The sequence below is a fragment of the Penicillium daleae genome (assembly GCF_028827525.1).
Source record: "Penicillium daleae strain IBT 16125 chromosome Unknown utg000009l_segment0_segment0, whole genome shotgun sequence".
In the NCBI taxonomy this organism is placed as follows: Eukaryota; Fungi; Ascomycota; class Eurotiomycetes; order Eurotiales; family Aspergillaceae; genus Penicillium; species Penicillium daleae.
In genome coordinates, this window is record NW_026623157.1 from 4,171,485 (window position 1) to 4,186,239 (window position 14,755).

General features: G+C 46.0%; 5 protein-coding genes across 5 annotated transcripts; 2 read left to right on the forward strand and 3 right to left on the reverse strand.

Annotated features, from left to right (window-relative positions):
* Positions 1–4,632: 4,632 nt before the first annotated feature.
* On the reverse strand, positions 4,633–5,646 carry N7458_012651 (uncharacterized protein; the record flags this gene model as incomplete). Its single annotated transcript, XM_056916032.1, has 3 exons — positions 4,633–4,954; positions 5,015–5,543; positions 5,592–5,646. The coding sequence occupies 3 exons, from the start codon at positions 5,644–5,646 to the stop codon at positions 4,633–4,635; spliced, it is 906 nt and encodes a 301-aa protein (XP_056760786.1).
* Positions 5,647–6,105: 459 nt separating this feature from the next.
* N7458_012652 (NADH:flavin oxidoreductase/NADH oxidase) lies at positions 6,106–7,389 on the forward strand (the record flags this gene model as incomplete). Its single annotated transcript, XM_056916033.1, has 1 exon — positions 6,106–7,389. The coding sequence occupies one exon, from the start codon at positions 6,106–6,108 to the stop codon at positions 7,387–7,389; it is 1,284 nt and encodes a 427-aa protein (XP_056760787.1).
* A 298-nt stretch (positions 7,390–7,687) lies between these two features.
* Positions 7,688–9,397, reverse strand: N7458_012653 (uncharacterized protein; the record flags this gene model as incomplete). Its single annotated transcript, XM_056916034.1, has 3 exons — positions 7,688–8,349; positions 8,420–8,913; positions 8,982–9,397. 3 exons carry the CDS (start codon positions 9,395–9,397, stop codon positions 7,688–7,690), a joined length of 1,572 nt encoding a protein of 523 aa, XP_056760788.1.
* Positions 9,398–10,084: 687 nt separating this feature from the next.
* N7458_012654 (flavin-containing monooxygenase) lies at positions 10,085–12,201 on the reverse strand (the record flags this gene model as incomplete). The annotated part of the gene is made up of 5 exons (XM_056916035.1): positions 10,085–10,136; positions 10,199–10,891; positions 10,952–11,712; positions 11,764–11,791; positions 11,906–12,201. The coding sequence occupies 5 exons, from the start codon at positions 12,199–12,201 to the stop codon at positions 10,085–10,087; spliced, it is 1,830 nt and encodes a 609-aa protein (XP_056760789.1).
* A 389-nt stretch (positions 12,202–12,590) lies between these two features.
* On the forward strand, positions 12,591–14,240 carry N7458_012655 (MFS transporter; the record flags this gene model as incomplete). The annotated part of the gene is made up of 1 exon (XM_056916036.1): positions 12,591–14,240. One exon carries the CDS (start codon positions 12,591–12,593, stop codon positions 14,238–14,240), a length of 1,650 nt encoding a protein of 549 aa, XP_056760790.1.
* Positions 14,241–14,755: the final 515 nt, after the last annotated feature.

The window sequence follows — 14,755 nt, forward strand, 5'->3', positions numbered from 1 at the left end:
GCCGCTTTAATGAGGGCGATCAGGCTCAGGCTTAGTGAGTAAATGTCAGCACGCGCTTATGCTTAGTGATCTGATCAGTGCAGTCAGGTGATCGCTCAGTGACCAATCAGCGGTGCTCAGTGATCGCTTAGTGGTGGATCACTGATCATCGATGGGTGCTCAGTGATGGCTTAACTAGTGATCACTTAGCCACTGCTTACTCACCAGGACTCATTATCCAATCAGCGAGCGGTAATTCTTTTCCTAAAGCCTAAGTCAGACTATACCTAAAAAGGATATGCCCCACAGGGTCATCTATTCTGTGATACCTAGCGCGTTAATAGTACTTCTGAGGCCCTCCTATTCTAGAGGCCTCTATCTAATCAAAACTGGCCCAAACGACAAAAGTGAGGTGGCCCGTCCTGTTCAAGATTATGTAGTTTAAAGAGGCCTTTGCACTGTTATGCGTCCTGTGACCCAAAATATTAAAGGAGACTTTGTCCCCTCCACGGCCCTATTAAAAGCATCATACATTTCATTACTTGTATCACAATCAACTACTCCTCTGAGTCTGCCTCTTCCCCTTTGAGCTCACGATCAATATCCCGTTATGGGTCGAAAAGCTTTTTTCTCCAAGCGTGATGAGAAGGCTAAAAAAAGGCGTCGTCTGTAAGGGGCTGTTTATCAGGACAGGGGCCCGTCAACTAGGTAAGGAGAAGAGGATGTAGAATAGAGACGAAACATCAAAGTCAGATTGTAACAAGACTGATTCTTGAGGAATCCTCAAGAATTCTGTCTCTGGTGCTCTATTTATTAACAAGACTTTTCCAAGACGAAAGGATTGCTTTGAAATCAGACACAACTGCTTTGAAATCAAATACGAGGAAAAAGCAAAGAAGGCATGTCTCATGCAACATAAGGACGGGGTTATGATGCTTCGCCGTCGATTGCATATCGGAAGGCTGCCGTTCTTTTTTGATGTCCTTTGTGAAGGTGCCCCGTAACATCGTCTCTTATAGTAGAGGAACGGCTATATCCCTGGAGCCTACAAGAAGGAAGACGCTATTCGAAACAAAGATAGAAAACTTCCAAGGACCAAAAAATTACACTAACAAACCTTGAATCTATCGCTTGAGTAGGTTTGAAAATTCAGAATAGAAAAGATTTATTAATGGCAAAGCTGATTTATTTTTCTTAGCTTCACAGGTGACCCTGAAAACGGATTTGAAGACTATAAAACTGTACCAGGTTGCTTGCCTCTAAGCCATGAAATGGTAAAAGGGTTCATTCGCTGGTATGCAAATTCTACCCAGGGCCGACTCTACAAGAGTAGGAAGCTAATAGTAAGAATAGCTAAGGCGTGCGCGGAGCGACTCTTCGGTAGGTTTAAAGAGACTACCGGTATAGAGGTCACTGAAATAGATAGGAAAGAAATATATAGCGTGAGTCCTTGCTGTTATCTCACTATTTGTAGTAATACTAATATTCTCTTTAGGATATAGTGGATAAAAAATACTTTAACTAAAGACGGAAAAGTAGTAAATAAGAAAAAGTAGAAATATAACTTTATAAGGGAGGATTTTTTGAATATTGTCTCCTCGATGTGGCGGGTTAATCATAAGAGATTTATGCTTAGAAGACTTAAAAAGGAAAGAGAAATCTATCTAGTGGGGTGGTGTTTGGTATGTCCCCCGATAAAAACGCCTTCTCTTATCATCCCGATTCGGCCATGTTTGTTTCCATCCTCGAATCCCTAAACTAGCCCATTCGCGTCCAGATCGTCACAATCATCGGCGTTTCTATCTTTTTATAATCAATCATTTCACCCCCCATTATGACAGAGGAAGGTTCCCCACCGGAACGTGAAGGCAAAAAAAGACGACCAGCGGAGAAATATAGCCTAAAAGAGTAGACAACTTGTCAGTCTATAATCTATATATCTATATTCATTATGATTAACCTTCACCAGTTCCTGTCAGGGGTGAGAGGCCCTTTATGAAAGATTTTATGGACCTATGGTGCATGAACTTTCCGAGTCGAGGAAACAGTGTGCATCTCCGCAGGCACGAATCCATTCCGACAGCTACCTACTCCGTACGGGGGAGGGGAACATCGGTTAAAAAGGAGTCAATGTGGAGTACTCCGACAGCTTTTAAGCAGGAGTGCCCGGCTAAACAGGAGGCAAATAGTGAACTACATGATTACTAGACCGCATTAATGTGGGGTTGCATTAAGATACAGTAGTGTGACGAATTTACGGAGTATTTTAGTTTTTGTCAGAGCAAGCTAAAACAGTATAAACTACATAGGGTGCCACAAGTCTGTTTACACTTTCTGCCCGTAGACCCCCACCGCTCCCACCCCATCTTTTTTCAACCACCTCATTTCATTCAACATGGCTTCGTTTCGCTCTGCAATTGCTGGAACTCGCCCTAAGAACGCTCAATTATCTGATACAATTCGTTCTGCTATTATATACGCCCACGAGTCGCATGAACAGCCCACTCAAATCGCATCTCGCTTAGGCATCTCGCGCCAAACAGTATACAATACTATTAAACACATTCAATCTACTGGTACACTGCAGTCTAAGCCTAGATCTGGCCGCCCGTCGAAGCTTACGCCCACTGAGCGCCGATATATCTTTCGCTTGGTTCACCGAAACCCGGTTATGAGCTACAAAGCTCTAATCAACGAAACAGGTTATCGGCTATCAAAATCAACACTCCGGCGTGTTCTAAAGAAGCTCGATATTCGCAAATGGGTCATCAAGAAGCGAATATTATTAAAAAAGCAAGATGCAAAGAAATGAATGGGTTTCGTTAAGAAATGGGCGAATTGTGACGATTTCAGCAATATCATGTTTTCCGATGAGCGCTCGGTCCAGCGAAAATCCAATTCTATCCACCAATACGTATTCTCATTAAAACACGAGCGATATCGGAAGAATCTTGTCAATCTTGTCAGCCATGGCAAAGATATTCGGCAGATGGTATAGGGCGCTATCTGGCTTGGTGGCCGTTCGAAGCTCATTATTATGGAACGCGATGAAACCTCACCGAAGAACGGTTATACAGCTAATTCTTATATTCAAGCACTCGAAGATGGACATATACAACATTACGAATCCGGTACTATCTATCAGCAAGATAACGCAAGGATTCATACAGCAGAAACTACACAATTGTGGTTTGAATCTTATGGTATATGGGTGATGGAGTGGCCGCCGCATTCGCCAGACCTTAATCCAATTGAGAACGTGTGGAACCTACTGAAGCAGAAACTAATTGATTTATATCCTCAATTAGCCTTCCGAGGACGCTCTAAGATAGATTGGAATGAATTTTGCAAAGCGCTCGAGGTTGCATGGGATTCAATTGACCAGGCCAAGATTAATGCTTCATTCTATCATTACCACGCAGAATCGCTGCGGTGAAGAAGGCAAAGGGCTGGTATACTAAGTATTAATATATATTAATGTATTAATTAGTTGATATCATTATTATCTAGTCAAAATATTATCGTGTGGCTGATGGAATCGATTCTGAGTGGGTGATTTTTTTCCGTGGGGGATTTGGAGTGTCAACACAGACTTTTGGTACCCTATGTAGTATGCATTTAATGGAGAAATATGTCAAGGGGAACCAATTGAGAAGGATTGAAAAGATTGAATTGATTGAAGTAAAATCGAGAAGGTCCTGGAGGCATGTTAAATACCCATCAAGTTCATGTTGAATGCCGCAGTACCTGCGAGAAACTCTGAAGGATTGCTGAAAGATCCCGTGGTTACATACAAAAGAAGTGCCGAATACAGATGGGGCACAATACCGCTAGACTAAAAATGCACCATGGGCTACATTCTTAGTCTATACAGTCTTTTATTGTTCCGACAAGAAGCAAAGAAAGCGGAAGCCGGGACAACCAAAAGAAGTTAGCGGTAAGTATCGGCTCCACTTTCCTCGACAGTTTTTATCGCCCATTTCGGTCAATGTATTATTATTAAGGATCTTTAGATATCTAGATCACCTTAAAGACTACTCTTTACGCCGAATCCTTAATCGTGGACATATTATTTTGATAGTTAAGAGTGGTAGATCGGGAAATTTCTTATAGATTTCCCTATAAGACTGTCACGGGCCAGTGCCCGATATTGGTCACGTGTGCCACGAGACCTTGGCATGTTGACATGGAGAACACGCGCAGAAAACTTCTCCTCTTCAAGCTTTTTGTACACAGTTTGTGGCCTAGTTAGATTGAATTTAAGTCTTGCTTCAGCCCTTCACATACAAAAAACTTCCGATTCATAATCGTTAAATTGACGAAACACTCTCGACACGAGTCGATTGAGTAACGACGAACGACGAGCGATCGGACCCTTAACACTGAGAGGAGTCACTATCGAAACGCAGACGAAGAGCGATCGAAGGACGACTGGTTCGCTACTCCTGACACTATGCAGCATCAGGAATCGATGAGCCCCCCAGCGTGGGCGCAAACACTGCTACAGCAGATAGCACAGACCCAGGCTATGCAGAACGAAGAAAGGGAGCGACGTAACCAGCAAGATGACAATCGTTCTTCTATCGTACTTTTCCCACGATGCATGCCAGTGGCTCATAACGCTACCTATACATTCAGATTCCTTGTGATGAATTACAGACGTGATTTAGCTACATCTGAAGCCCCATGTCCTGCGTCATCCTTTAATGCCTGTTCAACAAGCTTGATAGCGTCCTTGGCCTTCGGTCTTGGCAAGGTTGATCGTCCTTGAGGACCAGGGTCATTGAATAGACCCACCTCTCGCCACCCACCAATATCCCCAATTTCAAGCACTGTTCCGGAGGGATACTTCGAGCTCGTCACTAGTGACATCATGGCTTTGACAACCTCCTCAGGCGGAAGAGTAAAGTCATTATCCATATCTATGTGCTGGCGAGCTTTAGCGCTATCGCGGAACAGAGGAGTGTCCACGACTCTGTCATAATGCATATTAGCGAAACTATCACACTTGAATTTGGAATGTAGAATTGCTCACCCTGGTGCAACAGCAACAACTCGAATACCAGCTAGCCCATCCAAAGGAGCCATGCACCTCACAAACTGACTGATGGCTTGCTTCGAAACCGAGTAGAGGGGATTGACGACACTAGGAATCTGCGCCGTAATGCTGGAGGTATGAACGATGACGCCTGACTTTTGAGCACGACGCAGTCTTCGAATAGCAATTCTTGACATCTTGATAGGATGCATGATGTTTACGTCGAAAACTTTGTAGTGTGATGCAGAGTCCAGATCTGCCCAGAAACTGTTCGAGGAAGGCTCGTAGACTCCAGCTCCGGGAACAATGATGTCGGGGGTTCCACCAAACTCTTTATCGAAGGCATCGAAGGCCAATTCGAGATGTCTCCAGTCTGTAACATCAGTCTTGTGGAATCGGACTTTCGGAGAAGGCTGACTTTCGATGCTTTGGAGCCAATCTTGAGCAGAGGCGTGGAGGGTAAGGTCCGCTAGGAGGACGGAGCATCCATTATCGTACAGCGCCTTTGCGAATGAAAGACCAATTCCTGGTATTTGGTTAGCAGTGCTTGATTGCTGCATTGCAGAAGACTCACCTGAGCCGCCACCAGTAATGATCGCTTTCTTGCCGCGTGGATCAAGCGGAGGCATTTTCAATTGAGCTGATTTCTGTAGCTGGTCTTTAGGGTTTTAAGATAATGTGAATTGTATGGAGATCCCGATCAAGACCTGAGATTTTCTTGCAGGGAAATGCTCAAATAAAAGCTAATCGTTGAGCTTGATGGTTACAGATTGTATAGGTGCTGCAAAGCTCCACCTGGCGGTGTGGAGAATTCCGCGGAACAACATCTCGGAATCAACAAGGCGTCTTTTGCGACCAGCAAATTAGCTAACTGGCCTCGGGTTATTATTGACCCACTGATTTTTTATGCGCATTCCCCGGATTTTGATGCTTAATATGCATTGAATCTGTAACATTGCCCGGAAATGTATCGCCTGTGACCCGGACTTGTTCCGCGACCTAGCCGGTCATATAGACTGGACTGCCCGCAAGCCCCGAACCCATCCAAAACAGCCATTCGTTATCCTTTTTTCATCCAAGAAACGAGAATGGCTCAAAATTTGAAATGCCAATCCTCTACTCCGGCAGGGCTCCCAGTTACAGCCGGAACACCATTCAAGATTGACGAAAACACACCTGAGTTGTTCCGACCATTGACCATTCGCTCTGTCACGCTTCGAAATAGGATATGTGTTTCGCCGATGTGCCTTTATTCCATTGCATCCTCAGGACCTCTGACGGGTGTAATGACACCTCTGTATATTACCACGATCGGCCACAACGTTTTCAAGGGAGCCGCACTTGCCATGATTGAGGCCACAGGTGTTCAGCCAAACGGACGTATCACTCCACACTGTCCGGGTCTTTGGAACGATGCCCAACAGCAGGGTCTGAAACCAATCGTGGACTTCATTCACTCTCAAGGTGGTCTTTGTGGTGTTCAACTGTCGCATGCCGGAAGAAAGTCAAGCACACAACCTCCTCTGGTCGCGCAGCAGCTGGGAAAGTCGAGCGCAAGAGCTTTCAAAGAAGATAACGGCTGGCCAGATGATGTGTTAGGCCCTTCTGGCGGTGTTGAACATTCATGGGATGGAAAGGGCCTTGACTATCACGTACCCAAGGAGATGACAGAGTTTGAGATCAAAGAGCTGGTGTCAAATTATGCGAAGTCTGCCGAGAGGGCCGTGAAGGCTGGCGTCGATGTAGTTGAGATTCATGCTGCCCACGGCTATCTCATGAACCAATTTCTGAGTCCTGTCACTAACCGCCGAACAGATAGGTACGGTGGGAGTTTTGAAAACCGAATTCGTGTGTTGCTGGAGGTCATCGTTGCAGTGAGAGCAGTACTTCCTGCAAGCATGCCTGTGTTTGTTAGAGTCAGTGCGACCGATTGGCTTGAGCACACCGAGGTTGGAAAGAAGCTTGGAAGCTGGACGGAAGAGTCAACTCTTCAGCTGGCTAGGCTGTTGCCGGAGCTAGGTGTCGACCTCATCGATGTCAGCTCAGGAGGAAACCACCACCAAGCCAAACTCACCGTGTTTGATGGTGGCGAGAAACATACTGAAATTTCTCTGAAGATCAAACAAGTTCTCAAAGCAGAAGGAAGCAAGTTGCTGGTTGGAACCGTCGGTTTGATCACTGAAGCGAAGCAGGCCCGGGATCTGGTGCAGAGCGGTCTCCGAAGAGGGCCTGGAGTTGATATCATTTCCGTTGGCCGGCAGTTCCTCAGAGAACCGGACTGGGTTTTGAACGTCGCTTCAGAGCTTGGGGTGGATGTTGCTTGGCCGGTTCAACTTGAACGCCTTCGGCCTGGCCCTGCATCCCGGATCTAGAAGAAACGAAAGAATTCAAACTGGATAATAGGACGGGTTGTAAATGAAAAGATTATGTGGTTTTCCGGGGTAAAATTTGATGTCATTAACAGAAACTCGGTTCTTGTCTTTACTCTCATCCTGACTATCCTGCGTAGCTTCTACAGTTTCTGGCTTGTTTCGCCCAATCCGTATATTCCACACTAACATAATTTAGATCTAGACTGACCTCGCTTTTTCACAAATATACAAATATTTCAAATTTAACTTCCTTTCCCAATTGCTGCTTCTAAGCTGTCACGCCTCTGTCGAGTCAAGCCTATTCCACCATCTCAACCGACGGACCGTTTGAGTTTTTGTTGTCATTTCCAACCTCATCCGCATCATCCAGCTCACCAATATTCAACTCCCGCTGATACACAGCAACCATATCCTCGTCACCAAACATCCCCGCAATCTCCTCAAGAGGCTTATTCCGAGTATCCTTGAACCAAATAATGACTACCACCGCCGCAGCACCGGGAATGCATGTGAATACAAGATACCAGCGCCATGAGATGGTACTTATGGCATAAGGGGTAGCCTGTAGCCACATTAGGTTGGTAGCTGAAAGGACAGCCATAGCAATTGCAAATCCTTTGGACCTGACATGCGAAGGCCAGATCTCAGCAATATAGAAATATGTTGGCCCATCCAAGGTGAGTGAGAAGGTGGCTTGGAAGAGAAAAATGATAGCGACACAGGCACCTAACCCTGCGCGATTCTCGGTACCAAGGTAGAAACTCTGCAGAGCAGTTAAGATTCCGACCAGTGAGCCGCAGCCCAAAAGGCCACCGGCAATAAGCCAAGGGCGGCGCACGCGGTCGACGAAAGTCATGGCGATGACGTTGAAGACAAACCCAGCCAGCTGAAAGCCGCACTGGAAGTTAAGGATCTGCACCGTGTCAAACCCGAGAGATTTCCAGATAATGGAGCCATAATCTTGGAATGTCAGCGACATACCTCGGAAACATAGTTGGAAGAACAGGTGGAGAAAAAGAGCTTGACTTACTGAGGATAACCAAAACACCTGAGCTCATCAGAGCAAACTCGAGAAAGACGGTCATTGCCAAGCGCTTCCGCATAGAGCTTTTTTTGAGAATACTCCAATATGATGTAGCGAACTCAGCGTCAAGTCGGATCTGTTTCTTCATCTGGAAGAATTCTCGGCGAGCAAACTCATGCTCCGGATCATCTGGGCTAGAATGCATACGGAAGATGATGTGACGGGCTTCTTCGACGCGATCTGTGGACAACAAGTATCGCGGCGATTCGGGCATCCAGTATAAACCAGACAAGATGATAACAGGTAGTGCCATCTGAAGTGCGATAGGCCCGCGCCACTGATTGCTGCCTTTGACAAAGTAAAATCCGAGACCAACGTAGCAAGCAAGTGTATAGCCAACCATCATCATAACGGCATGCACATCAGTCAGGAATCCTCGGAGGCGGGGTGGGACTAGCTCAGCGACCCAGATAGGGACGCTGGCGAGAATGACCATGGAGCTAGAAGCCAAAAGAAGAAAAAGTCAGGAAAATAAGAACCAGTTTCACTTGTAATTTCTGTAGCATACCCGAAACCGCTCACGAAGCGGAAGGCAATAAACATGGCCGGGTTGATCGAAGCTGTCATACACGCCCCAGAAATGACTAGCAGAGCATTTCCAAAACCTGTTGAGAACTTGCGACCAAATTTTTTGCTGCTCCACCCTGCAAAGAAACTCCCAAGCACGCCTCCGGTGTAGAACAGCGCATTCATTGCACCTTCAATGGACTCGGCATTCGGAGCTGTGTCCAGCTTCATATGTGTTATGAAGGATGGCTGTGTGAGTGTAGTTGCAATGACAGAGCCTGCATAGCCATAAGCAGCAGAGCTCAGAGTGATAAAGAAGACAACAGCGGCAGTGTATACGTTGACATGTTGCTTTTTGTTGAATTGATCGTCTCGACTTTGTAGGGTTTCACTGGGTCCTAATTGCTTGAGCTGCATGGTTTCGATTGATAATTTGATAGATTGACTTGACTATGACTTGTAAATTCATTGTCGCCCTTCAGGCTACGAAAATCAGTTTCATAAATTCAAAAACTCATGACTGCATATCCAGGCTGTTTTTTTGAGATCTACGGTTGCTGAATTCCATATTTCCGAGATTTCTAGTGGCTGAGGGAGATAGCCTTGCGTCATTTGCCAGCTCCATCGTATCCCCGCATTTCCCCAGATTGTGGCTTACGATCCTTCCGCGGAATTTTGGTGCTCGGAACGACGTGGAGCTCAAAGAAAATAAGATTTTTTCCCTTGGGCTAGGCCTAACAAGCCATGGCAGATTGTGGGGTAAGTGGTAGCGCGTACTTGACAAAAGACTCCAGATATGCCGAGCTGAAGTACTCCGCAAAGTGTGGTAAATGAGGATATCCGATAGGTAACACTAGGAATATTGAAATAAGAAAGCTAACCTTGGAAGAAGGAAGCCAAATATCTTGAGCAAGTAGGACTATGAATGTCGAGGCCTCAGGAGTCCGGAGTACCAGCATCTTCAGCAAAAGAAATCTGAACACAATTTATTGGGATTCAAAATTTCAATAATTGCCACATTCTATTGGAAACATTCTATATACTTAAATACTTCCACTTCAGCTTGGACTCAGTATACCACTATCGGCCAAGAACATCGTGCCTTCAAAATGTTGCCTTGATCATCTTGGCTGCTTCAACTGGAGGAAGGAACCAACTGTCGAAGTATTGGTCTTAGTCAACACTGTTTATTTCATCATTTCATATTGAGGCACTCACGTCAAATCCGCTTCAGTCTTTTCCTTACACTCCTCGACAATAAATCCATTACCTAGCCAAGCAAAGGTAAGATCCTCATCATCGCACAAGCTGGACCAGTCAAAGTCTTCCCAGCGAGGATGTTTCAGAAGCTCGAAATAGTGCAACCTTGACCCCGGATGAAGAGAAATCAAAGGACCGCCTGGCTTGCCATTCTTGTACGTGGATGCACAATTGGAACTCCAGGCAGTCTTGTCTAGCCAGGCCAGAGCCTGTCGTTGATATGCACGAGGGATGTGTGGCTTCGGCACCACGGAGCTATAATTCTCTGTTTGAAGCTTGCGGACAAATTGAGCAATGTACTCAGTCACGCGCTCGAGAGAGCTGACCACACTACCATGTCCAAGGGGGCTGCCCGGTCCAAGGTAGATAAAGAAATTGGGCATATCGGCGGCAGTGACTGACAGATAGCACTCCGGGTTATCATCCCATTTCTCCTGTAGATTGACGTTGTTGCGACCTATGATAGGGAAGCGAGGGGAGAAAGACATATTGAAACCCGTGGCGCAGATAATGGTGTCCACATCTCGTTGCGCACCATTGGCCGCTAGAAGACCGGTTTCGTTGAAAGAGTCAATTCCTCCCCAAATTATTTCGACCTTGGGGGAGCAGAGAGCCTCAAGATAGCCATTTCCTGGTGTCGTGCGACGACAGCTGTAGTGGTCATCCTGTTAGCCAAAGCAGTCCATGGGTGTATTCAGGAGCTCAACTCACCCAACGGCGAATTCCGGAATCAAGTTCTCGCCAATCTCTGGCTTCGAAGAAAGCTTTTCGGTCATTTGAGAGATAGAATATTCGAGGGCCTCCTTTTGGGCATCGGAGTCTTTGAGGTAGAGGCGGAAACGGGAATTTAGCTCTGACTCGACCTCCTTCCGATACTGGAGATATTCATCGGGATTTTCGGCCCAATGCTTCTTTTGTTCCTCCGTAAAGAAGACATTCGCACCATTTGGACCAGCACACTTCTGAGCAAAGCTGGCTGTCACCCATGTCTTGCTGCGAATATAGACATAGACCTTTTCCACATCATCAAGGATGTTAGGAAGAATCTGGACACCCGTGCTACCATTGCCAATCAATGCTACCGTTTTGCCTTTGAGCTCGGCGATTTTAGGCCAAGCAGCAGAATGGATCATTTGACCCTTGAAAGTTTCCCTTCCAGGAATAGTTGGCCATTTCCAGTCATTGAAGCAGCCTCCGGCGTTGATCAGCACATCGCATTCTTCAGTAAATTGTTCTCCAGCTTCCCCATCCTTGTTGACCCGATTGCTGACCATCAATTCTCTACCATCGGTTGCGACAATGTTCACTTGCCATTTCTGGCGCTCTTCAATCCATTTAGCTCCGATGATTTTGTGAGAGACTTTAACGTATTTCCGAAGATTATGTTGATCGGCGACCGCTTCGATGTAAGTGTGGATGTCTTTCCCGGTAGCATAGTAGCTTTTGAAGTAAGGACAGGGGGCCCAGGAGTACTAGAAATTTGTGAGAAGAGATAATATACCAAGCAGAGATGCATGCTGTACCTGGTAGTTATGGACGGGAATATCACAGCTATAATCCTAGTTAGTATTTACTAGATAGTAGGGAAGAGTTTCATACGCGCATCTTTGCATAAGTCAGCACTCATAATCCATCGACAGTTTTATTGGGGTAGAAATAACATACCCAGGATAACGATTCTCGTACCAAGTTCCTCCAACAGAGGCGTTCTTTTCGTATACCGTGAGACTCACGTTCGGCAGATTGCCTAGTTCGACCTCTCGTGCAAATGCTAAGCCACTGAAACCCGCACCAACACAGATCACTTTCAATGCTCGAGGAGCACCTAAAGGTAATCTTGAAATGGCGTATGCAACGTCATCTACCTCTTTGTAAGCCTCTGTTGCTTCTCCCACTGAAACATTGGGCGGTAAGATCTCCCTGTATCCTTTGAGAGCATCTTCTTGCGCTTGGTCGGGCATGATGAAAATTGATCTTGCCTATAGGTGGATATGGCGACAGAACAAAACAAATTTAATTCTTCAAATTGATTCAAAATAATCACTAGATAGAGCATGTTTATAAATGCTTCGGCCCAACTGAACATGAAGCTGTTGGGTCCGCAGTTCCGAGACAACTTGATACGATGCATTGTAAATGACGGTAACAGAAAGCCCAATTACCGCGGTGCCGAACTCCGCAACACCATTCCGGCCCCCAAATGTGCCAGGAAAAATACAATTCCGCGGAATGACGATTACTAGGGGTAAGAAAATAACAGCCCCTGCAGAAAATTCATAATTAATTCATATTCGATAATCGTAGTATAGTCTTGTTTTCAATTTCCCCCTCATTACTCCTCGTAAGCAGAATGTTAGGAGGAACTGGGCATGTTCTTCAGACTCACCCTGTGAAGATCTCGCCTTGGCGTATCTTAGTCGGTCATGGCGCCATTACTCAAGCAGTCCTCGACCACGAGTATCCAGGATCGGGCACCGAAGAAGACCCCTTTGCGGTGACTTGGATCCCGGACGACTGTCGGGATCCCCATTTATTCAGCTTTCCCAGAAAAATATGCATCATGCTTGTGGCCGCATCTTCGACTCTGATCGTCTCCTTAGCATCCTCTGCGTACAGCGGAAGTCTCGATGAAATTATTGCCGATTTCAATGTCTCCACGCCGGTCGCAACACTCGGCTTATCGTTGTATGTCCTGGGCTTTGCGATTGGTCCGTTATTTTGGGCTCCTTTGAGCGAAGTATGCGGTCGCCAGATTTCATTTTTTATCAGCTTAATTGGCATGGCCGCATTTCTGGCTGGCTGTGCAGCAGCTCCAAACATTTGGTCGCTATGTATCCTTCGTTTCTTTGCTGGCTCTTTCGGCTCAGCGCCGCTGAGTAACGCTGGAGGGACTATCTCGGACTTGTTTACAGCCAGACAACGAGGGCTTGCCCTAAGCTTATATGCCGCCGCCCCATTCCTTGGCCCATCAATAGGCCCTATCATTGGTGGCTTCCTTGGTATGAAGGCAGGTTGGAGATGGGTGGAGGGTTTCCTCGCCGCTACTTCTGGCTTTGTTTGGGTCTTGACGACACTCCTGATCCCAGAAACATATGCGCCCGTTCTTCTGATTCGACGAGCAGAACGTCTCTCGGAGATCTCGGGCAAAGTTTATCGAAGCAAAATCGCCTTGCAGAAAAGCCAACTGCCATTAAGTGTACTGCTTAGAAGATCTCTATCCAGGCCACTAGTATTATTATTTAAGGAGCCTATCGTTATGCTCTCTGCGACGTATGTCGCCATCGTTTACGGAACGCTATACATGCTCTTTGCTGCATTTCCTATCGTGTTTGAGGATATCCGCGGATGGAACCCTGGCGTGGGCGGGTTAGCATTCCTTGGAGTTATGGTTGGTATGATTATCGGTATTATTTGCACAATTCCTGCCAACTTTCACTATATGAAGGTCCAGCATCTTCATGAAGGATATGCACCTCCAGAGACAAGACTTATCCAGTGCATGCCTGGCGCGTTGACAATTCCCATTAGCCAATTTTGGTTCGCATGGACAAATTATCCCTCCATCCATTGGTCGGTCTGCATAATCGGCACGGCTCCGTTTGGATTTGGTGTGATTTTGATCTACCTCGGAATCATGAACTATCTCATCGACTCTTACACCATTTATGCTGCGTCCGTGCTGGCGGCTAATACCGTGTTACGGTCGATATTTGGAGCCATCTTTCCTATCATTGCCACATGGATGTATGACGGAATTGGCATTCACTGGGCTCCGTCGATCCCAGCCTTCTTGTCGGTGCTCTGCATGCCATTCCCATTTCTGTTCTACAAATATGGTGCCTCCGTCCGTCAGCGGTGCAAATATGCTGCTGAGTCGAATGAACACATGCAGAAATTAACGGAGAACACAATCCAAGAGAGAAAAAGGGTACCCAAGGGCCAGGAGTCAGATATAGTTGCAGAGGAGGGGGCTGAAATAGACAGAATAGCTACACTGTAGTGAACCGAGCTGGCACCACGTTCATTGCTACAGTGCGCATTCCCAGGTCCACTAGAAGTGGACTCACCAGGGGACGCTACAAGAATATACAGATAGACCTACATAGACAAATAGAAATTTCGGAACTTCAAAACAAACCTACGACGGTGATTAGTGCCACGAGGGATATAACACCCTTAGGCATACCTATTCTTCCCCTACCGCTTTTCTATATCATTATCTGCCCTGTCTGCTTCGACCCTGACCACGGAGTCAATTTAATACTCTTAGAAAAGAGGATATTTCTTGTCTCCTTAGGTGTATTTCAAGCGTTGCTTGAATAGTGTTTTAGAAAGGGGGTAAAAAGTCGTCTAGAAAGACCTTCATCAAAATTTCTAGGAAGAGGTTAACTAAGATACACTGAAAGAACAAAGTCGTTAGCCCCCCTTATATTATCTTGCCTTTAAATAGAAAGTAGATAGCTTAGAATTATGACGGAAAAAAATTGATTTTTTTTCCCGAGTGGCGTTAACGAC